Source organism: Miniopterus schreibersii, assembly GCF_964146895.1.
Source record: "Miniopterus schreibersii genome assembly, chromosome: 22".
Classification (NCBI taxonomy): Eukaryota; Metazoa; Chordata; class Mammalia; order Chiroptera; family Miniopteridae; genus Miniopterus; species Miniopterus schreibersii.
In genome coordinates this window covers 1,898,997-1,922,946 of record NC_138124.1, presented here as the reverse complement: position 1 = coordinate 1,922,946, position 23,950 = coordinate 1,898,997, and the positions used below count along the sequence as shown (strand labels likewise).

The window sequence follows — 23,950 nt, the reverse complement described above, 5'->3', positions numbered from 1 at the left end:
GTTGTACAAACTGTATTTCAGGACACTAAAGAGCTGATGAGAGGAAAGTGTGATAGAAAGAATGACAGAATTAGAGTATGACCAACAGCAATCCTTAATGAAATGGGCATGGTCTTCACTCCTGATGCAAACCACTTGGCAGCTAAGTCACCACATAAAAGGGAACTCTGCATTGCACAGATCAGGCTGGCTGCCACTGGGCCCTCTGTCAGTCAGCATCACAGTGATGCCCAGACCCACATGGTGCAGCAGGAGGTACAAGGTGCCACCCATTGGGGCATTCTTGCCAAAACCCTAAACCTGAATCTAATTAATCCCCAATTAAACCTCTGGGGCGAGCTAACATTTTATAGGAAATACAGGAGACAGAGGAACACATTGAAAGGTCATCACTGGGTTAAAACCAGCAATATCTAGAAAGTGGAAAATTCTACAGAACAAATGACGATGTCATCCATTAAAAGGCCTAAGAGTCATACCAAACAAGTTCACTGTGTTCCTGACCTGAACAAACTGACCATAAAACACATTTACAAGATATAAACACTGGCTGGATTACTGATGACAGTAAGGAATGATTGTCAGTTTCTTTCAATGGATGTTGATGTGTCATTACGTTAAAAAAGCACCCTTACCTTCAACATAAACTATTCATTAAAGCATTATTAAAAATAAGACTCCAGCATGGCCGCTGTGGCTCAGTGGACTGAGCATCATCCCAGGCACCAAGAGGTCACGGTTCGATTCCCCGGTTGCGGGCCTGGTCCCCAGTAGGGGGCGTGCAGGAGGCAGCCGATCAGTGTTTCTCTCTCACGGATGTTTCTCTCTCTCTCTTCCTTCCTCTCTCTCGAAAATCGATAAAAACATATTTAAAACAACAACAACAAAAAAACCAACTTCCATTAACCGTAACCTGAAAGCTATCAATGACAGCAGAGTTTGGTTATTTTTAATAAGAAGTCACTCCTAGCTGTAAACATCATTCAACTCAGACTCACCAAGTGGATATCATGTAGCCCTCGTTAATGGAACAGACTCTCCACCCAGAAGCACCCGTCCTCTTGATTTCTCTGTCCCAGTCTGAGTAAGTCTCAAAAAGTGGAGTTTTCTGGCTGCTACCGCCACCACCTCCTGTGGGTACCCCATTAATTTTGTTGGCTACAAGAAAAAGCAGTATTATTAGTTTTGTTTTCACAATCACGTCATCCAACATGCCCTGTCCTCTCTCGGTGCTCCTGTCTCAAACACCCTCAGGGTGGCATCTCCTCCCAGCTTGTCCTTTGAGTCTCTCAAAGAGTGTCTCTGTCCAGCAGTCCTGACATGGAGCTGCCCTTCTCCCTGTCCACCTCCTTCCGTACCCGCCAGCTCTGTCACCCTGGCTCCACCTCCAAGGCCTTCCCTTGGTCACTCCGGACCTCTCTAGCATTCCTCCACCCAATTCACTGCCCGCCTGTGCAGTGATGAATGATGCCTGCTGCCCATATTTCCTCTCCACTCATTTGCTCCTTAACTTCAACTGTCTTCTACCCCTGTCGTTCTACAGAAACCACTCACCAGCCTCCCTCATACCCATCCCAAACTGTGTCAAAATCCAAGTCATTGCTCATTTTCTCCATGTTTTGCCTAGAAAAATAAATGCATCCAACAAGCATCTCTGGTCTCAGAGCATCAAGTCCATCACCTTTCTAACAGTGGCTTCTCATTATCAAATTCTTGTCTTCTGCATCTACTCAGTTTTCCGGTGATGAGCTCACAGGATTCCTTGTACTCCGCTGGAGTGCCAGTCCATGTGGAGTTCCAGCAGAAAGTGCCTGGACTTGAAGGTTGCAGTAAGGAGCCTTCTCTAACTGGGGAGCACTGCTATCTCCTGGGAGCACGCCCACAGCCTCGGGAGGGCCTGCAGAGGGACTCGAGAGGCAGAAGGTGCCTCAGCAGTCAGCCTCACCTACCCTGCCCATCTGGGAGACAGAGGGCACATCTTTCCTGGCCCAGTGTCTCACTGTGTGGGCTGCACTCGCCAGGCCTCCCAGCTGACATCCCTGACACGATGTTGTGCTGTGCTTGCCACATGACCATTTCCAGGAAAACATGCCTTCAGGATGCTACACCGTTGCCCCTAACTTGCAATCGTGTCATTTTCCAACTGTATCAAGCAAACCTAAACAGCCTCCCTCCACAGCTGGCCTGACCTTGACTTCCCATTTTTCCCCCGACTCCCATGATCCTCTGCAGCCAGGAAAAACCCTCCCTTGTCCCAGGAACAGGCCACGCCCATTCCAACACAGCTTATTAACCCCGGATGCAAGACAGGTATTTTCTAAGAACCTATCATGTGCTAAGGCCCGAGAATGAAAAAATGATTCCGATTTGATGTCTAGCTTGAAAGCACTAACACCAGTCCCAGTGCGCGAGGCGCGCACATGCAATGAGAAGGCAGCAGAGGCAGCCCTGAGCTCTCATGGGAGACGAAAGCTGGGGCAGGAAAGGTCTCATGACTTGACCACATCTGCACAGAGTCCTGAGGACTTAGCCAGGTGGCTCACTGCCAGGCGGCTGGAGAGGAGGTAGGCTTGCTGGGCAAAGCAGATCATAATTAACATGGTAGGATTATACATCAAGTCATTAGGTAAGCTCGAGCGTTAGGGATGCAAGGAATGGCAGAAAAGAGACTGGCAAATTAGATGGGGCCTCGACTCTTGATCTGTGCTGCCCCAAACAGAAACCACAGGAATGAAAATTAAATTAAAAACTCAGTTCCTCAGTTGCAGCAGCGACGCTGAGTATTCAACAGCCACACGTGGCTTGTGGCTGCTGTAACAGGCGATGCAGATAGAGACATTTCTATCACTGAATGGCACTACTCTGGATTATGGAGGGTCTCAGGGTCACGCTGGGAATTTGGAATTTTATCCTGTAAGTGCATCAGAGCTACCCACTAGTCCTGACTTTGGCAGAACTTGTGAAAAACTAAAGTGCTAACTCTAAGGACATATGCTGGGGTCCCACTCTGACCCAGAGCCTTCTCCAGAGCAACAAAACAGGGAGGAAGCCTGGGAGTTGAAATCTCTCCAGAACGCAGAACCTGCACAGAATTTCCAGGCAATGCCCACTGCAGACACAGTGACCCCAGGTACCAAAACCCACAGAAAGATAGTCAATATTAGGAAATCTAAGTAGTTCATCCATGACCAAATAAAAGGGGAAAAATCCATAGGATTGGCTTAGAAGTACAGAAACATTTTACAGAGTTTAACATCTGCTCGTGATTTAAAACAACAAACTTCAGCAAATCAGAGTGAAAGGGAAATTTCCTTAACTTGATAAAGGGTATTTAGTAGAAACCCACAGCAGGCATCCTCCTCATTAAAACCAGGAACAGGCGATGCCTGCTGTCATTACTACCACTCGATACCGTCCCAGGGGTCCTCGCCACACAACAAGACAACTGCCACCAAAGTAGAAAGAACACACCCCAATTTTTTAAAGAGTTACGTAGATAGCCTGGCAGCACACTCCTGGCTAAGGGTCTAAATGGAATACTTTCAGTGTACTGAAGTTACAAGTTGTAGTGCGCTAGGCTGAGCACACACTCCTGTTGGTGAAGTGAGAGCACCTAACTGTTCAAGACCTGCCCACTTCTCACACGGACTAGTTCCACATGTTCTACACCTTCTTCGGCGAGAGCTCATTACAGATGTGTGGCTGACACTCAATCTGGCACTACAGAGTCTGGAATTCTAATGCTTTCCAGAAAGTCCTAAAGGCCTGCTGATACCTGTGGCCTGCTCCACAAGTGGATCACTAATGGGTCACAGCAAAGGATTGGCACAGCTGCTCATCTTAGGAAGACCTGGGTCCCCTGACAGCTAACAGGCTTTAGGACATAGTCCTCAGTCAACTAAAATCGAAATCTGATTCTGAATGCCCCGACCTTGGCCATGTTCTGTGATACAGTTCAGAAGTCTAATCCTACACTGTGCTGAAATTATCTTAGAGAGGCCCCATATTTAGAATGGCCTCAGGCAACAGTAAAGACGATAAAAGTGGTAGACATATGAAAAGAATGTCTACAACTTCAACGATATTGCAGAAATTAGATGTCATGAAAGTGGCAAAAAAAGAACTGTGATCACTAAGGTGTTCAGCGGAGGTGAGTCAACACCGTGGTTCTAACTGGAGATTTGAACTTGTGGGCCTGGGGCAGAGCCTGCATGGCTGTGCTCCTAAAAGCTCCTCCAGGGACTCCGAGATGCACATGGCTGGTTAGGAATCAGTATTCAAGAGACAAGAGGGCCAATCACAACATTTATGGCTACACTGGGAACCTGAAAAGAACTGACGACCAACAAAATCCAGAGTTCCTACATTGTTTGAAATGAGCTATGTACTCTGAAGGTGTTCCCAGCAAGCAATGAAAGGAAAATCTCACACGGACCCCTATCTTAAAAGGATAAGCCTCCCTGAAACGCGCACCTCCTGTGGAGAACACAGCACTTTGAAGCACGGGGTCTGCAGCAGACGAAAGCTGCTAACAGGCTGCAGGTCACTTCGTGAGGTTTTCGGTTCTTTAGAAGCATAATCTGACATCTTATCAATGTTATAACAAAGATGAGTCTGTGCTTTTTGGACATTATTTGCTCAGTAATAACCTGACTGATGAAAACAATCCTCATGGTTTCTTTCCAGTTCAAAGGGAACAGATGGCACCATTGTTCTGTGCGGGCCTCGTGAGATGAGACGGTGTGCAATGTGGGGACGGGGCAGCTCCCTGAACTTCGGGCCCTCACAGAAGGACCTGGATGACTGCTCGGCTTCTCAGAGGTAGGTTTTCACTCAAGTGATACTGACTGTGAAAGAAAACCTCAGAATGCCGAGGTCCATCTAAAAGATTCTTTTCGTAGGTAATTGCAGGGGACATCCTCCACTTTCAGGTCTTACTCATGGAAACAGCTGTGTCACCTACCTGCCTGCAAAAAAGATTTCTTTAATCCAGCAAGAACCAAGATGTCATCCAGAGGATCACATCTTGGGCATCTTTCACTCACAAATGAATTAATTCTGACTGCAGTGTGTGGAAGCCTCAGGCTTCCTTTGATCTTGTAAATGCAGTTTATGCTTCTGCAACAGCATGGAAGAGTATTAAATGCTGTTACCCCATGATACATCTTAACAAAACACTGGCCAGTCAGTATATTTATGAAGTACTTGTCAAAGGAGGAGTCTGAAGGATGTACATAAAACATTCCTCAATATTTTAAGTATTAACTATCAATTTTATCAACAAGCTGTACATAAGAAGATCTAGAGGACTGATGTACATAAGAAAATTCAGTAAAAGAGCTATGGGCTGAATAAACTATTTAAGGTACTATTAAGCCAGAGATGCCCACATGAAATAGATGAAGAAAACTGTGCAAAGAAACTGAAGCAAGCATCAGGTGAGCAAACGCATAATGAAGTTTACTGTACTTGCTGAGCTCAAGTCACTACATTAATTACTACAGAAGTCACAGGTCTGTACACAGCACTTAGCCATTTCGATCAGGAAAAAAGTAGCATCAAGAATTGGTCTAGATCATAAAGAAATTTCAGAGGGAATCAGAGGCTGTCTGTAACTTTTATACCTCTGAAACTTTCATTTCAGCCGCTGTCCTTGACAGTAACCCTGATGACCATGGTCTACAGCCTGGTGATGGCCCAAAGGGATACTCACCTAACAGTGCAGGATCCGCGCTACTTCATTTTTAGACAGTAAGTGAATTTTCTTTACATTAAAAAATAAACTTAAAAAAATCAACTGTACTGCTCACGTCTAGGTTACAATTAGTTATATTTTGATAAGAAAAATTAAGTCACAAACACTTTGTGGTCCCATTTCTATATAGTGCCACGAGAAAAAGCTATGTCCTATCAAGCAGGACTTTCATGTAGTATCTATGAAAGATACTTTCCAGGTGTCTGTAAAGCAGTGGAACTGTACTTATACCATATGCATCTGCAGACACTATTCCTACATTTTAACATATTTACAACATAGTGATACTGGAATAACCCTTTTATTCTACAAATTAAGGTATTACCATATGTTTTGGGGCAACAAAACATGTAAGACCAGTACAATTAATAATTTATAAGGTCCCCTCCAGACCATGGGGGTGAATGGATCTTTCATTATAAATATGTTACTGATTTACTTTTCTCCCTTGAAGAGTGGGGACTACATGGGTCAGGGAGAGAGATGACGTGTGGTCACTAAGCCACAAGGGGCTAATATATGACATGACCTGTTCACTTCCTCTCCATTCTTTCATGAGGTTTTAAAAAATGGTTGATTAAAACTGCATTAGTATATAAAATAATGTATAGCATTATATGAACATCTGTACTTCTCCTTGGTGATGTCACTGCTGACACAGGTAAGTGGACAGAACTACTTTACATTTATAACAACTGCCTCAACTATGTGTCCTTTGGACAAATGCTCACCTTCCTTTCATCAGTCTCATTCTGTCGTAATGAAGTCCACTAAAAAGTTTAATCACTTCAGCTTTTGAGTGAAATCACACCTTGCCGGAAAAGACCTTTTCATTTTTGCCAGTTTTCTTAAAAGATGGGATTAACCCAAGCTACCAACTAAAAGCGGGGAGAATATATCTTCCTTAATCATAAAATGCAAGCGGAAAACTGTGGTATGACACGGACATGATCCCTATGTTCACAGCTGCTCACAGACTCTTTCTGGTCGCTTTTTAAGAAATAATCTGACAATCACTATCTCTGTGCACAGTGCTTCCTTCTCTAACAGCCACGAAGCTAACAATTCTACAATCATCACAGCTCATGAAGTAGGAGGCTTCTGAGAAACATAATAAAATTGACACAATGTAAAGTTATCACAATATTTAGTATTTTCATATTTACCTGAATTGTGGTATTTTTTCCCAACATATTCAAATGCAAAGAGTAGCTGGAGGTCAGTTGGCTGGGAATAATGAGCTATTGCAAGGCATACCTAGGAAAAATTCTGCATTTAGAATTTGATGTTAACACACTCAGGTAAATGAAATGTACAATAAGGCCTTGATTACTGGGGGCGTCGTGGGGCAGTGGCCACTGATACTTGTTCACGTTTTTCTGTTGACCTAGAATGTGAGAGAGCGCCTAAGGCCAGGTGTCTCATTCATTGCTGTGCCCCCAAGACACTGTTTAATCTCGAGTGAGTAGATGGTAAGTATTCAGCAGTGTTTGCTGAGTTGAATTTTAACAGGAAAGTAATTTTTTTCAATTAAATGACACTTGAAAACTAAAGAAGCAGTCTCCCAAAAGGTAGTGACACATCCACTCCTAAAAAAAAGAAGAAAAAGTTTCACTTTTGGTGGACTATAATAACTTAATACTAGCAATCTGGAAGGCTCAGTATAAGGTATGAAATTTTAATTCTCATACCACATGGATTAAAAAATGTAAACGTAATAGAAAATCTATAATCACAAAAAATAAAAATTAGCAAGAAACCCTAAACTACATGGGTGGCTCAAAGAGGTACATAAAAATAAATTAATTAATAAATAAAAACCCTGTGTTTAAGTAAGACTGTTTGAGACTACGCTTGTGGGGGGAAAGCGGGGGCTTTCAGATCAAACAGAGAAGGGCTTAAATACCAACTAGTCTACCAAGCACTTGCCATGTAGCCTGTGTGAGGTCATTTCATTTCTCTGAGCCTCAGTTTGCGCATCTGTGAAATGAAGACAGTATCTACAGCTGTGGTAGGAATTAATAATCTAATGCACGCGTGGCCTCTGGAGGAGCTCCAAACATGAAATCTGGTTATTATTCTTCTTAACTGCTGTCGGATAGAATGGCCTGCACTTACACAGCCCTGGACTAGATGACAGGGGAAAACACTCTTAAATGAGCAAGAAGAAAGAAGATACTGAAGACATACGCAAGGAGAGAACAGTAGACAATCTTACTGAAAAAGACTAATACCATTTAGAAGGAAAAGCATTAAGCCAGCATGATGTACTTGTGACAGTGAGCATGCAAGAAAGGTTTAGTTCACTGTTAGTCTGGGGTGGGTTGGTGCAAATGCTATCAACTGATAGGTAAGTGTCAGCTTATTTAAAATATAAATAAAAATCCTTCTATAGAATAAATGTTTCCTGTTTTACTAAAAGACAAAGGTTATTAGTTTTAGTTTTGACTAACAACAAAAACAACTTCTTGAAAAGTGTGTAATCTCTCTACTTTCTCAATGCCCACAGGAGAGCCTTCCTTCTATGAGAGTCCCACTAACAACACTTATATGCAGGGCATCCCTAATCTGTTTAGTCATCTCCCTTAAAGCGTTTCTGGCAAAAACTCCAGAAAGCTGCGCCCTGAAACAGTCCCCACCACTTCCTAATCCTCTGGGCACCCTAGTTAGTTTATAAGCTCTGTTGTCCTTTTCTCAGGATTATTTTTCACTTTTGTCCCATTTCTCTGCACTACCACAGCCACATCCTTAAGTCATACTCACCTTATGGCACCTCTGTGGACTTCCTACATTCTTAAAAAAAATCCACAACACTGAAAAATTCTCCTCCTAAGATGAAATTCTGACCAACAGCTCTGCTCTGTGGATAACCCGCTGTGGTTCCCAGACACCTCTGTAACAAATTCAGTCTTCTTAATTCTTCACAAACTGGCCCTCCTCTCCCAGACATCCCTCACCTCCCCAACATTCCCTCACTCTCTCTGCACATAGTCTGTCTGACCTGGTGCCGGCCATCTTCTCAGCCACACTCTGCTTGGGAAATCGCTCCCCACCAGGCTTCTCTGAACCTGTCACCTCTGGTCAACTCTAATCTCCTGAGAGGCTTTCCTAGACTGAGCTAATTTCACTACCAACTGTAGAAATCCTTCTGTTCTAAGTAACAACAGCTCCATTATAAAGTGTTCCTTCAGTGAACTGTGCCTGTGGAGGTGTACTTCCAAGGTAGTCCTGTAAGAGTTATAGGTGTCAATAAAAGGTAAAAACTTCCATCATTAAGTTCAACTTCTCAAGGGTAGAGGTCCCATCTCTCATTCAATCAAGAGACACCTACTGAGACCCCACGTTCTAAGGCCTGGGGATGCTGCAGGGAACAAAACAGGCACAAAGCCCTGTCCTCACTAAGCATACGTTCCAGTGGGGAAGACAGACAACATACAAGAAAAATGAGAAAAACTGGAAGTTAGATACTTCTAAGTGCTACAGGAGCAGGAACATCCAGCAGGGAAGGGGGGGATGAAGTGCTGTAGGGCAGGAAGAAGGGAGCAGGTTAGTAACAGAGACAGCGATCAGGAGGACCTCTCTGTGCAGACCCGGTAAAGGCCTGAACCTCTGCATCTCTGCCATCCCTCCAGGAGCTTTCTGAAGGTGCTTTGTGCTTAACAGCAACTGCACTAAAAATACTAGTTGACAAAATTTGTTAATATAACAAGGAAAAGGCTCCAAGCCAATAATACTATATCTCTCTCTCTCTAAGACCTTTAGAAAGCTATCACAGGCCTTGTTTTCACAAAAGAAAGTCACATGTCATTGATTACAGAAAATGTCTTTTGTGGCTATAAAGCAAAAACAAACAAAAACTATCTGCTAGGCACAACCTAACCTAGCCCATTTCTAAAAAGCCCTTAAACAAAGCACAGCATCACATTTATAAGGGTTGGGAAACAATATGTCTAACAGGACACACACTAAAGAAGACTATAAAAATACTGTGAAGCAGAAACTCAGTTTAATCACTTGCACAGTGGTTGACTTTGGGGGGAGGGGGCACAACTTGAATTAGTTGTTCAGCAGAGGAATTACAAGTGTGCAAAACTCACTTTCAGAGAACCTGAGTAAAGGTAATCTCTGGGAACCCAGATGAAGGCACATGCAACACGTGTTACCTGGGCTACGTTCATGCTGTTGGCCTAGGACACTGAGAGACAGCAAGCCAGGAGTCCCCTTCCTTGAGCTTTTATATACCCTATTTTAAAAGCTTCCATCCACATTCCTAGCTCCCATCACTAAGTTTGGAAGACTTTAAAAAGTAGGTCTCATTTCCATATAAAATTATTCTAAGCTTCAAAAAATCAAAACTGCCTCTGAAATAGTTTCATTTGCCCTGGATATCAAAAGAAATCTTTTAAATCTTGGTATTAAAGACATTAAATTATGGTAAATATTTCACTGTAGGAAAAAAACCTAAGCTGCTTTAGAAGTGATTTTTGGACCAAAGCTGACACTCTTGTCTGGACAGAACCCAGAAGCACCCACGGTTGGTGGTTTCGCCTCTCAGACCAGCTGGAGAAGTCAAAACTCACCAAGTTCTAGAATTGAAAAGCCAAACTGGTTGCCTATGTATCTATGGTCTGAAAGCCACCAAGAAATAAGTCTCAGATTTAAGGCAAAAATGACAATGCGGGAAAGGCCAGCTGTTCTTTAAATAGATGAGCTGAATTTTCACTTGTAGAAAGTGTGCCTAAACAAGCGGTCCACGGCCAACTTATCTGAGGATAAAATGGGCACAAAGGACACGTTTCACTCCCCATCTTCATGTATGTATGAGTGATAATGTAAAGTGACATATATGTTACAAGTAGTAAGTCATTAAAACAATCTTTTTTTCACCCTGCTTCAAGCAGAGGTTCTTCAAAAGGAAATGGTGGCTCAAAGTTGCTCTGAGGGTAGACGCCCAATTCCAGATTATCAAATTCCTTTTAGACCTTTCCCAATACCCGTACTTATCTGCGACAGCCCAAGGAGAGTGAGGATGAACGCAGGTGATGCGGTAGCACAAAGTCATCTAATTCTGTCTGAACACAATTTAGGCAGCACTAACTAGACTACAGAAGGCTTTAGCACAACATTTAGCGAAATGTGAACCACTTTAACATTTTGAGATTTCATACTTTGAACAGAAATGTAAATGCTTTCAGTATTTCAAAATTAATCAGTGGCTTACCCACCAGAGAACTCTGAACATGCATCTGGTCATTTTAAAAACAACTTATAAAAACAAAGCGTTCCCAGAGAAAACTTAGCATTCAAAGTTTCCAGGAGAAAAAAATCAATCTGCAGCTTCCCAACTTACCTAATTTTAGATGAAAACTTTCCCTTGAAGTATAAGTAAGCTAGAATTTTTATTAACTCATGAAGGAATTGAGCTCTGGCAGCCACATGTGACGTAACCCTCTGTGTTTGAACCCCCACATGTGAGTCAAGGAAAAATCGCTCTATGTGTATTCTTGTTGCTTATATATTTTTTCCTGCATGTCCCGCCTATGACTGTACAAAAGACAAGAGTGTTTCTTTTTTGTCTGCGGTAACATGCTTTTTGTATTTTAAGACAGTGGGGAAAGGATTTTTGCCAGAAACTTGGTCTTGAGAAAGGGCATAAAAAGCTGGACTAGCTGTTTTGTGTGGACAGTTCAATGAGTCCCCTCACCACTAACAAGCAGCACAACAGACAAGGGACACCCTGAATCTCCAGAGCCCTGATCCTCTGTGTCATTCATCTGGCAACTGATCATTTATGTGGGAACATCTTTTATGTTGCTACATTGTACTGTTACTTAATTTTCACTTGTTCATGCCTTTATTTTCTCGACTAAACTTAGCACATTGCCTCAGACATCAAAAATGAGCAACAAGTAATCTAGATGGCTCAAGAAGCAAGCCAAATAATTATGATTTCCAATTACTGAAATAGTGTCATCTGAAAAATGCAGTAGAGAGTGGGAGAGATGCAAACTTTCTGGGAGAATATTGGGCCACTGTATCGAGTTCTTCCTTTAAAAATATCCAGTTTTAAGTCACTCTCTGAAGTTTTGTGCTGTCCCTAATCTTGACATTCTACACAGTCTGAAGTCAGGGTTTTCATAGACAGATTCTTGATGCCTTAATCTACTAAATTACTAGCACATACTTAACTTCAAGAAAGTAACTTGGTTAAGATAGTTAATGTACAGTCTGCTACCTAATTAATTCTAAAGTCTTTCTATATAAGAACAGGCATCTCAAATTAGTAAAGTGCCAAAACCACAAACTGCATAACTGAACTAAAAGGCGCCTTCAAAGTTACCTCGTTGAATTTTTAATAATGTGCCATGCCGAAGGTGGTTTTACAGGCTCTGCTTGCAAACTTTTAGCCACAGATCCCACCACCGCTCTGCTAGATAACCTAGTCCCAGTGGTCATGCATTTTCAGATATTCATCTCACACTTGCTGTCTTTCTGTCAAGGAACTGTTGATTCTATTTCTAAAAATAAATCTACTACCTCCTGACCAAAGTATATGCAGGCAGCTGCCTTGAAATCACTTTGACAGCCTCGTTTTGATATCAACAGAAAATTTACTGCAGTAAGTCTATTGATCATGGAAAACACAAGCACCCGGGTTTTGGTGGTGCCAAAGCTGCTGCAGGAAGTTGAGAAAAGCAACTTCCTGCTTCACTAAGAGACGGCTCCTCTAGTCTCCAGATACAGAAGAGGCTTCTCCCAGGAATCCATTACTACTCTCTGCCTTTGTGGCACCAGACTGGACCAGGAGGCGCTGGGTCCACCGCTCTACCCCTCTGCAAAAGCCAAAACGTGGAATCTAAGTGGGGATTTCTGTCCCTGACTTACTCCACGAATAGGCAATAAGTATTCTCCGAAAGGCAGGGGAAAAAACAAGCCAGTTAAAAAGCCCCTAGCTTTTAGCTGCCCCTGTGGAATGTCACTCAGATTAATTCATTAAGATTTCTTTAAAGCACTGATATGAGGCCCCTCCCATTACTATGTATTTGCCTAACCCTTATGTACCTGAGTCTAACTTTTAGTTAGTTGATTAAGTTCTAAGGTACTGAATTAAAAGTCTTACCAAACCTCAATTATAATACATCTTCACCTTTTCAATCTTTTTAAAGAAAGGAATCAGCCAGCAATGGTCTTATGTGAAAGATATACGTGATACTTTTTAATATTTTAGAAGCTGATAAAAAAATTATATAGAATATTTTAAAGTAACCATAGACTAGTCCAAGGAAATAGTTCTATTAACACCCTTGGCTTTGACTTTCCTTAAGGAGATACCAGATAACTTCCCCTAAAAAAATAAAAATCTGAACAATTGAGAAATCAGAACTTTCATATAGAACTGAAATTGATAAGTATAATGCAAAACCCAGAACCTGATGAAGCTTAATGAAAAGAAGTATTACCTTTTTGGCACTTTCAGGACCTGATTCATCAAAACGAAATCTGACAATTCTGAAATCTTTACAGTAAATAATTAACTCTGTTGGATTAAACTTCAGTTTCTGGTTGGGGCCTAGGACTTTCTGCTTCCTCTTGTGGTCATTTACTACGAAAGAAAAAAAAAGAAAGAAAAAATTAAAGTGTGAAAAATATTCTTTCTTGTCCCCCACCTTTTAGTATTTTAACAAATTCTGATCTGAGTAACAGCAATTAGAAGGCCACCCAGCACTGGAGTGCTGCCTCCCTGGACTCTCACGTTGATCTGTCTGTGATTCCTTGAACTTTGGGGATCGATTTTAACTTTGCTTTTGAAAACATTTCAAATGATTCTTTGCACACCAACCACCACCATCTAGATACATTTTATGACTAAAATTTTAATTTAAAAGGGGACATACATTAGAAAATGTAAAAAGCTACACAGTCTATGGCTCCATTTTGAAATAATTCCTTCACCTCTGTCTTTCATTAATCTTCCTGGGACTCAAAAAAAAAGGTGGAGGGACACCTACAGAAATAAAATTGCAACCCAAGTATCTGAGTATATTCAAGCAATTATTCAAGGGTAGAATCAGCTTTATGGACTAAGTAAAGAATCAAACATTACCTGTGACGATTTGCTCAATACACGTTAAAGGGACATCATGTTCACCAAGGAGGAGGTTTCTGAAATGGAATTTCTGAAATAAAATGTTATGTTCACGTTAATTCTTTTCCCAGTAACCTCACAATGGTAATATGAGCCTTAACTTAGTTTTAGAGTCAAAAGCCTTGACACAAACAGCATACAAACAGAACATACCTGTAACGGCATTGGGTCATCCGTAATAAAGGAAATTTTGAAGTTACTGCATATCAGCTTTCCCCACAAATCGTACTGACTCGTGTCCGTTGCAATGCATTTTCTCACAAAATTGACTTCATTTACAACGATTTCTCCTTTAAAAAAAGAAAAATAACATGTGTGAGCTAACGTGTCAGCAGCCGCTGCGTGACCTAGAAGGGCTATTTCATGATGATGACAGTAAGAACTGTGAGCACCTTCATCCTTACAACAGTGCCAACGAGGCTCACGCTCCACTAGAGACAGACAAATGAGCCCCGGCCCGCACTCTGCCTCCCCTCACTGAAAGGCATTCTGGAAAAGAAACAGACTACACCCTCTCCTTCAGAGTAACATCTGATGGAGTATTTGTATCCTATTTACACACAGCTAGATCTCCCAAACCAACGCCTTTGATTTTGTAAAAAAATGAGAAAAAAATGTTCACCTCTAGCGTCAAAATTAATAGTGCAATCTATTTATTTTGAGTATACTCCCTAAGTCCAAATCTAGTTTCCCTCTGCACTTAAGTTATAACTTAGCTGGTGATAAAACTTTAAAACGTAGCTTTAGAGTTAAAAGGGAAGATTAAAGAATAAAAGCAAGAAACACAAATAAAAGTTAAAATGTGCTTTGAGGAAGGGCAATTTCCCAAAACTTATTTAAAGCTTGGTTTTCACTGATTTTTTTAAATTCTCACCCCAGGATATGTATTTTACTGCTTTTCACGGGGGGGGGGGGGCCATCAATGTGAGAAACACATTGACTGGGTGCCTCCCACATGAGCCCCAACCTGGGCCAGGGGTCCCGCCTGCAACTAAGGTACGCATGTGCCCTCGGCCAGAATGGAAGCCGGGCCCTTCAGCTGCGGGCTGACGCTCTGACCACTGAGCCAAACCTGCCAGGGTGGCTATCATAAATTCTTAATTTCAAGGTCTAAACTCCACTAGACCCAGAGACATCTGAAGCAGTCGTCTCCAGGGTCAATGACAGGAAAGTTAAGGTACTGATCTAGTCTGTCTATTTCTATTAGTATAAAAACCTTTAACCAAAACAGATAGAACCTGTTTGCTAACAAGCTCCAAACACCTACCAATTCACGAAGATTCCAATTATAGTCTCAAAACAATTCTCTAAGTGACTGTGACACACAGCATGGAGACTCTGGACAAAAGGTTGATTCATGTCCTGGGAGGAGCAGGACAGCGAGATATTTCACCACACTATTCAGACTGGTGCACAATTTAAAATGCATGAACTGTTTATTTCTGGAATGTTCCATGTAGTATTTCCAGACTGTTTGACCGCAGGTAACTAAAACCATGGACAGCGAAACACAGATAAAGGGGACTCCTTTATACATAAGCAGTGCAGAGGTAAGCAAGGTGGAGCGTCAGCAAATCACGGAGGTTAGAGAGTCTGGATTTGACCTGTTTAAGGATTTTATTTATGGAGGTTCACGAACAGTTTTGAGCAGGAGCTTCAAGGTAGAGACACACTGATGGTTAGAAGTGAGGAAGTGAGTAACAACATGCTGGCTACACCACGGCGGCGGCCAGCGCAGGGCACGGAGAGCTCCCCACTCTCAGTTCCGAGGGGCAGTGCAAACCCCAGTGCTCAGGTACCACAGCTGGTTGCACTGTTCATGGGTCCAAGTCCTTTGTTCTTTCTAAAGCAATGTATCTATGAATCAAAATGCTACAAAAAAATCAGTCTACAATCATCTCTAAAGCTTATCTACAAGAAGGTATTAAACGTCACAAAACATCTGAAAGAGGAAGTCTTTACCTAAGGGATGCATAATCCACCTGAGGAAATAGGACTTACAGTGAAGCAGAAAACAGGAACAGTGCATAAATGGCCCACGCGCAATGACTATGAAAAAAATACACAGGAGTCCACCCAACAATGGCTGTTTTCATTTTCCAGATGGCCCCACGGTTGTGTGCTTTTCTGATCTGATTACAAAGGCCTCTGACAATCAGTGCATTCATTATCGATGGAATAGTGCATCTCAGTAATGAAAATGCCCTTGGCACAGCCGATGGGTAGAGGGGAAGAGTAGAGCTGACACGCGGCCTGAGCACAGGGGCTGAGGCTTGGCAGGCACTCAAGACGCAGAGCAGGAGTCCTTTCCAGATCTGCCTCCCCTCCCCCAAATCTGGCTCAGGTGACCTTCACCACCTCTGCTTTCCTTTACTGGAGCATTTCCCCACTGAACTGATATGGTCTAGGGCAGGATTCTGTCTTTCCCAGCTTTTCACTCCTCTGCCAGAAACGGACCATGAGGTCAGTACCTGCCCAACAATTAACTCGCTGTGAGCCGCACATTTCAAGTCCTCCTCCCCGCCCCTCACGGAGCCTTAAGATCAGGTCCCAGAGTCAGAAGAGAGAAGAGGCCACCAAGCTCCACTCGCTGCAAATCTCACATCCTCATGACAAGGCAGCCGGCACTCCACCAGCCTCTGCTTCAGCACGGCCAGCAACAGGAAGTCCCCTGCCTCCCAAGACATTCCACTTTCTGGCAGCTAAAATGGTTGCTCCTCAAGCTGGGCGAAATCTGTCAGTGGTGCGGAAAGGACAGAGCCAAGGACAGAGCTCTTTTTACCTCACTGGAGAACTCCTAGGCTGACACCCAATCCACTCTATCCGGTTCCAAAGCATAACCTGCACCCGAACGACACCTGTGCAGTCAGGTAGGCCCTGCCACTTAGTGGTTAAAGGCTGGGAGTGGGGCTCAGATTTCAGGTTCTGCCCTTGCTAGTGGGGTGACACTAGGCAGGTTAACATCTGCAACTACAGCCTCTCACCTGTCAAATGAAGACAACTGGTACCTACCTGATAGGGTTGCTACGAGTCACCTGTAAGCTATACATCAGTTACAGACCTTAGCTGAAAATGGCACACACTTCCCCAGAACTAGCTTAGTAAAAAGCAGCAGTCTGTGGCTTTTGTGTTAGCTGGACTTCCAGAAAATGGAACCCTCAGTGTTTGCCTCTCTCTTTTGGACAGATTCTCTGGACCTAGTCATTGGCAGCACTACCACAAAGACAGCGCTTAGTACCAATCTGAAAATACCACAGCAAACCTGTGCTGGTGCCTGCAGACTGGGGGTGGCCGCACTAGAACACAAGGCTGGACAGAGATGGGAAAATCCATTCATTAAAAGAGGGAGGCTGCATTTTTCAGAGGACAGTGGAGACTCCCAGGCTGACAAAATAACTGATGCTAAATTGTACTTACAATGTTATAATAATTTAATAGAGTAATTTCCAGTTCAGATTTCACAAATCAGGTAAACTACAAAAATTATTCAGGGAACCAAAAGACTTCTTAATCTTTCATTTTGCTAACTTAAAAACTTTTTAAAAAGCCACAGTTACTATTACTATCATTTAACAAAAGGACCTACCAAAGAAGTCGAAAGGACATAATCTCAAAATAAAGCACAATCCTTCAAATCCAATCAATTTAGCTTTATGGAAAAAAGCTGCATTTTTAATTGTCTCAATCTGACCCAGGGCTGGTAAAGACTTTACCCAGACCCAATGCCAGCCAGGCCCTGGTTGAAACTGGGAACCCCAGGTCACAATCTCCCACCTTGTCCACCAGCAGCGTGGAGTCTACCCCAGACCTTGCTCTGTGATCCAGGCACACTACTCTCCTAGCATTTTCCCCATTTAGCACAGAGCCAGACACCCAGTCTGACCCACATGCTCACTGAACTGATCTAACAGCTTAAAAAAAAAAAAAAAAAAGACGAGAGCAGAGTCTGGCAGTACTTACTCTTAACAAACATGTGCTGAACACACACACAGTTTACAGTTCACACTCTCCCTATTTTCAAAAGGGCTGGGATGACTTTATACATATATAATACAATCATTCCAAGACTGAGATTCAGGTAATGATGGGAAGACAGAGAGGATGGCCAGGCAAAGCAAGCGGCTTTCACTGGGCCCTGCATTTCAACTCCAGGCTAAGATAGAATTTTCCAGAGAAGTGTGGCTCTGTGAAAGAGCAGAGACGGCACGGCATAAAATAGCATGGTCTTTCTATTCCCGCTCAACCTGAGTGGTCTGTGTGCGCGCGCGTGTGCATGGCTGTGGTAGCAATTTAAGCAGGTGGTATGAGAGTTCTTTCATTCATTCACTCAGTTAACATCTCAGTGCCCACTATGCTAGACATCGGAGCCATAAGGTTGAATTAGGTACAACCTCTATCTTAAGGAGTTTCATGAACCAGGCAAGTTGAAAATTACTAGCACAAACCACAATCTAAATGAAATTATTTGTCAGTTTCTTCTGTTTTCTCTGCTTCATAAAAGATGAGGCTCAATTTACATTTAGGTTTGTGAAGTCCCACCAGAGCACTCTGTAGCTGCACACACATAAACAATGATTTTGTGTTCTAATTTTCATCTGCTTATTGAATTACGAGTTCAAACTTTGGGCAACTGAAGGAGGATATCCTTGAACCCAAGGCATTGTGCCAAAGCATAATATGCAAAGCTGCGTCTTGGAACAGTTCCTTCTTGTTCCGGGTACCTACGTAGAGCCGCAGGTGACCTGGCCAAGTTTTCTCGTGGCTTCTGACTGATGAAGGCCAAATCATCAATGCTTCGCTTACTTCCACTTGTCTCCTAGATGTCACGGGCAGGCTGCAGAGCAAAGGTGCAGCAAGGGAGGGCCTAGTGGGAGTCAAAGAGGTGACGTGACAGGTGAAGCAGGAAAGAGAGACCACGACAGGGTGGCCAGACAGAAAGAAACCGGGAAGAGTGTGGGAAGGACAGGATGAGAAGGCAGGCAGCAGACACGCTAATTTAGGGTTGGCTAACTGTTCTGTAAGAACTAGGTTAGTGCAAACAGAACGCTGGGTGCCAGAGCCAGCATGTATGCAAACACAGAGCCAAAGCAAAAAATTAACACAGGTCAGAAGGCCCAGATTTAGCTGCAATTTCTGGACAAGAAAACCACTTACAGTCAGGAAGTGAGTTTACATCTTCCCCAGAAAACTCTTGACTTTTTGGTAGAAAGGTAAGTTTTTAGTTATTTTTACAGAGTGGATGAGCCTTCAATGTAAAGTCCTTCAAGTTTTTTGATATTAACACTTTTCATAAGCATATCTTAAATATAAAAGCCAAGTTTTTTAAAAATCAAGCACTCTATTTGTAGCTAAGACCATGTTATTTATTACTGTTCAATCATAATATTGGAAGAGGGGAATAAAAGCCTAAGAAGTGGCCAAAGTTCAATAGCTCACAAGATGAGCACTGTTTCCCACAGAGGACTTTTAAATGCCTGGAGTGACTAAGACTAAATCGGTGCACACACAGGGAGCAAAGGTCACTTAGTAGCTCTATTGTTCATACTAAGGAAAAGTACAGAGGATTGTGTTTGGGTAAAAAAAACTTAACAAAATCAAGGAAACAAATTTTAACTAATTCCCATAATTAAAGTTTAAAACAACTTTTAAATTGTGGGTCTATAACATGGTTGATTTCTTAATGTGTTTGCTCCTACTTAATATTTAAAGTTTTAAAGCACAAAGTTTAAACGATCCATATTTGTTCAATGACTACCTCCAAAAGTTGAATCGTTTTACTAGATTTAGTATTAAGTAATGACTGAGATTTTTAAATGTTGACAGTAGCCATACAGACTGGTGTTTGATTGTATTTCAAGTTTAAAAACGGACTTTCCTAAGTATCTGGTTACTTCCCCCAAGAGTCACAGCGAATACTGGACTTTTCCTAATCATCACACAACTGTTACACGATTCAAAATACCAAATATTTTATATGCTCTAAAACTAACTACTATCTACCACCAAGGCCTCTGAGGTTTTCTAAAGTAAATTCTGTTCTACCCCAGGACTTCTCTACCTGGAGGGAACTGTGCCCCGGGGCAGGGTGGGTGTCGTTGTTAATGCTGGAAGACACCTTGGTGGTCTCAATTAGGCTGCAGCTGGCACCTAGTGGGTGGAGGCCAGGGATGTTCATAACGATCCTACAATGCCCAGAACTGCCCCTACAACAAAGATTATGGGCCCCAACAGGTCAAGAAGGCCCCTGTTGGGAAGTGCCTTGCCTTTCTGAACAGAAGCAAGTGAATTTGCAAATACAGCTGACACCTTGGGGGGGAACCGACGACAACACAATTGCTACAGGGACCCAGACCCAATAAAAGTTGCTTTTCATACTATTAAAATGACGATCCAACAGACAAGAAGGGGAGAGTACTCCCACTACGATGTCATCAGAAGTTGCTTTAAAAAAAGAGCATTTCAGGAGACAGGGAAAGGAGATGGTGATATTCTTGACAATTTTCTACCATGCTTCAATTTTCAAGGACAGATACCAATGCATCGTTGCCTTTCGATGACGTTTAAGTCCTAAGCCCCTTTCCCTGCCCCTGCTCAGATTCTTAACCACAGAAAACTTTACCGTGAAGGGGAGGAAAGTTAACCACATGGCACTGAGTGGCCTCAGATGGGACCAAAGCACCTGTCAGGCCTCCTAACGTTTACCTGGCAGAAGGACCGGTTCCAGTTTTTTAATTGGTTCCGAATTCACCTTATCGTCAGCCTAAAACACAACAAAATAAATCAAAATTAAAACTTCTCCCCAGGACATACGAAAGCAAACTCCGGTTTCTAAGCGATGACACAGGTGACAGACCCCAAGCTGCCTCCCCCCCCCCCCGCTTTTAAACTCTTTCGCGTGTTACCCCGAATTCCCCCCGCGGTCGGGCTCGGGGGCTGGACAATGAAACAGCGAAAGTGCCCGCGCGCCGCGTCCCGGGCCCGCGTGGGGGACGCGCGGGGACCCCGGGTGGGCCGGGCGCCCGCAGCCTGCGCCCCGACGGCGGCCACGCGGGACCCGCCGGGCCGGCAGACCCAGCTCCGGGCGCGCCCGTGGGTGCCATCCCGAGACAGGGCTCCGCACCGCAGGTCCCCGGGCGCCGAGGGGCAGCGGCGAGATTTAAAAGTTTTTCACGGAGCCGGCGGGGCTGTGGCAGCCGCGCGGCCGGGACGGGGGACGACGGGGGGACGGGGTGGCCTCCGGGTCCCGGCGCCCCGGAAGCGCCGAGCAGAGGGGCGCGCGTGGGGACCGGGAGTTTACCTGCGGCGGCGGCAGGAGGTAGGACCTGAAGGTGGGTCTGGGCGGCTTGAGGGAGAACATGGTGCCGCCGCCGTCTCGGCCCGGCCCGCTCGCACCCCGGGACCCGCCGCGGGCCGGCGGCAGCGCTGACGCCTCCCGACGCCCGCGGGCTCACAGCTCCCCGCGCGGCCAGCCGGGCCGGGCGCACTGACGGGCGGGGACGCGGCGCGGCGCCCGCCCGCCCGCGCGGGGAGGAGCCGGGGCCGAGTCGGGCCGACCCGGGCGCCGGGGCCCATCCCCGGAAGGCGCCCAGCGCCCCGCCCCGAGAGACGGCGCGCGCGGGGCCGGCGGCCGGCCGCCCTCCCTCGGCCTCTAGGCCGCGCGGGTCCCGGAACGCGAGGCCAGCGCCGCCGTCCGCTGCCGGGACCGCCTCAGCGCCGGCGCCCGGGGGAGCGGGGCCCCGGAGCCATGTTGGAAGCGCAGTCTGAGGAACGCGCTCCTACGGCGGCCCGCGGGGGTCACGGCGGCCCGCGGGGGTCACGGCGGCTCTCGGGGATCTACGGCGGCCCTCGGGGGTCTACGGCTGCTCTCGGGAATCTACGGCGGCTCTCGGGGGTCTACGGCGGCCCTCGGGGGTCTACGGCAGCTCTCGGGGGTCTACGGCGGCCCTCGGGGGGGGGGGTACACGGCTGCTCTCGGGAATCTACGGCTGCTCTCGGGAATCTACGGCAGCTCTCGGGGGTCTACGGCAGCTCTCGGGGGTCTACGGCGGCCCGCGGGGTTCACGGCGGCGCCCAGGGACCTACGGCGGCCCGCAGGGGACACGGCGGCCGCGGCAGCAGCAGGGTTGCCCGTGAGCGCGGCTCGGGGGGTCCTCTGTCGCCGCTGTCCCTCTTCTCCCCGGACGGCTCCCAGACCGCCGCTCGCTAGTCGCCCAGCTGGTCGTTTGAAGTCGGGGGGAGGGGCCGGGCGGAGGGAAGGGATCCGAGGGCCCGACCTCAGCGGGCCCCCTGCGCCCGCGCGCGAGGGACAGGGTCTGGGGAAGGGACGCGTGCGGCCGGGGGTGGGTACCGCTCGGAGGGCCCCTCACACCTGGGGAGACGGTCCTCCGTCGGCCGGCACGTTGTCTCTGCGCGAAGCTCTGGGACAGGGATGTCCCCCGAGCTGACTGCCGCCCCCCGGGTGCCCCGATCCCCCCGGCTGCCCCGATCTCCCCCGAGTCCTTGATCTCCCCCTGGTTCCCCGACTCCCCCCCCCGGGTGCCCTGCTCCCTTCCCCCAGTGCCCCGATCCCCCCCCCCCGGGTGCCTCGGTCTCCCGTGGGTGCCCTGATCCCCCCGGGTGCCCCGATCTCCCCCGGATGCCCCGATCCCCCCCCCCCGGGTGCCCACACTTGCGGGGCCCTGGGCACTAGTGACTGATGACACTGTCCCGCTACCCAGCCCCCGCAGTTTCGCCTGTTCCCTTCTACCTTCCTTATTAAACGTTAATGTGGAAAAAGCTCTTGAGCAGGTCGCCTCCCTTCTTTTCTGGCGCGTCTCCCAGGTGAAGGTGCGAGCGGGCAGCCGAGTGACCAAGGCCCGGCGGGGGGCTTCAGCAGGCGGGGGACCCCCAGGACGCCGCCCACTCCTGCAGGGAACAGGGGGTCCCCCCTGATCGGGCCCTGGGGGGGCTTCAGCAGGCGGGGGACCCCCAGGACGCCGCCCACTCCTGCAGGGAACAGGGGGGCCCCCTGATCAGGCCCTGGGGGGCTTCAGCAGGCGGGGGACCCCCAGGACGCCGCCCACTCTTGCAGGGAACAGGGGGTCCCCCCTGATCGGCCCGGGGCGCTCCTGAGCTCAGCGTGGGTCTGACCCGGGGCAGCCTTGGTGCTGATGGAGCCACATCTGGGTGAATCTGAGCGGAGACTAGACCCTTCTTAGGCTTAGTGTCATTAATGTCACAGGGAAGCGCCAGTCGGGCTGTATGGATCCTGGTGACAAGTGTTGCTAATGGAAATATTAAAACATCTAAAGTAAGATTCCAAAGGTTGCTTTTTTTTTTTCTTCTTCTGAAAATAATCATCTTTCTGGTTACCTTGTTTGAGTGACACATGATTCCATTTTGCTCAGGAACCACAACTGTGCTTTAAACTGTTAAGTCCACGGGGTTGCAGGCATTAAAAACACTATCGTGCGCGTGCATTTTTCAAAAAAATTTATGAATAGTTCGTGATTTCGCTACGTTAAATGGATTAAGCAAAAAAAAACAAACAAACAGAAAAGGTTAGATTTGTGGTTCCTGGATTGGGGAGGGGCTGGGGGGTTGGAGAAATGTGGGCGAACGGCACAAACTTCCAGTTTATAACTGGAATAAGTCCTGGGGGTGTAACGCACATGACGACAGTTAGCACTCCTTACATTATATGTGAAAGTTGTTGAGAGTGACTCCTAAGAGTTCTCATTACAAGGAAAAAAAATCGTTTTTTGCTTCTATATGATAACGGATGCAAACTACACTTACCGTGGTCATTTCACAATCTGTGTAAGTGAAATCGCAATGCTACGTACCTTAAACTTACACAGTGACGTCAATTATAGAGCAATAAAACTGGGGGGGGGGATGGATTTTTGTGAGTGTTTCTTTATTTTTAAACGGCCTACTCTGTGATTCCGGTTCTCCTGTGTAGACTTTCTTAGACTCTACAACTGTAATATGTGACCACGTGATTGGAAAGTGGGAAAACTCTGCCTTCCAGATTTGTTATTGACCCGACCCTAAATATGATCACAGTT

At 45.7% G+C, this 23,950-nt stretch overlaps 1 protein-coding gene across 2 annotated transcripts in view; it reads right to left on the bottom strand.

The window, feature by feature from the left end:
- Positions 1 to 21,364, bottom strand: part of MTMR10 (myotubularin related protein 10) — a 36,549-nt gene extending 15,185 nt beyond the window's left edge. The window contains exons 1-7 of one of the 2 annotated variants that reach the window (XR_013997937.1): positions 21,199 to 21,329; positions 20,604 to 20,661; positions 14,055 to 14,191; positions 13,860 to 13,932; positions 13,216 to 13,358; positions 6,922 to 7,012; positions 999 to 1,158 (exon numbers count right to left, since the gene is read on the bottom strand). Coding sequence is in view for 1 of the 2 variants with exons in the window: in XM_081124672.1 (XP_080980798.1) it covers positions 999 to 1,158; positions 6,922 to 7,012; positions 13,216 to 13,358; positions 13,860 to 13,932; positions 14,055 to 14,191; positions 20,604 to 20,661; positions 21,199 to 21,258 (722 nt within the window). In the remaining variant the exon portion in view is untranslated. Of the gene's footprint in view, positions 1 to 998; positions 1,159 to 6,921; positions 7,013 to 13,215; positions 13,359 to 13,859; positions 13,933 to 14,054; positions 14,192 to 20,603; positions 20,662 to 21,198 lie in introns of both variants that reach the window. The other variant, XM_081124672.1, reaches the window with a different exon arrangement.
- Between the last annotated feature and the right edge of the window lie 2,586 nt (positions 21,365 to 23,950).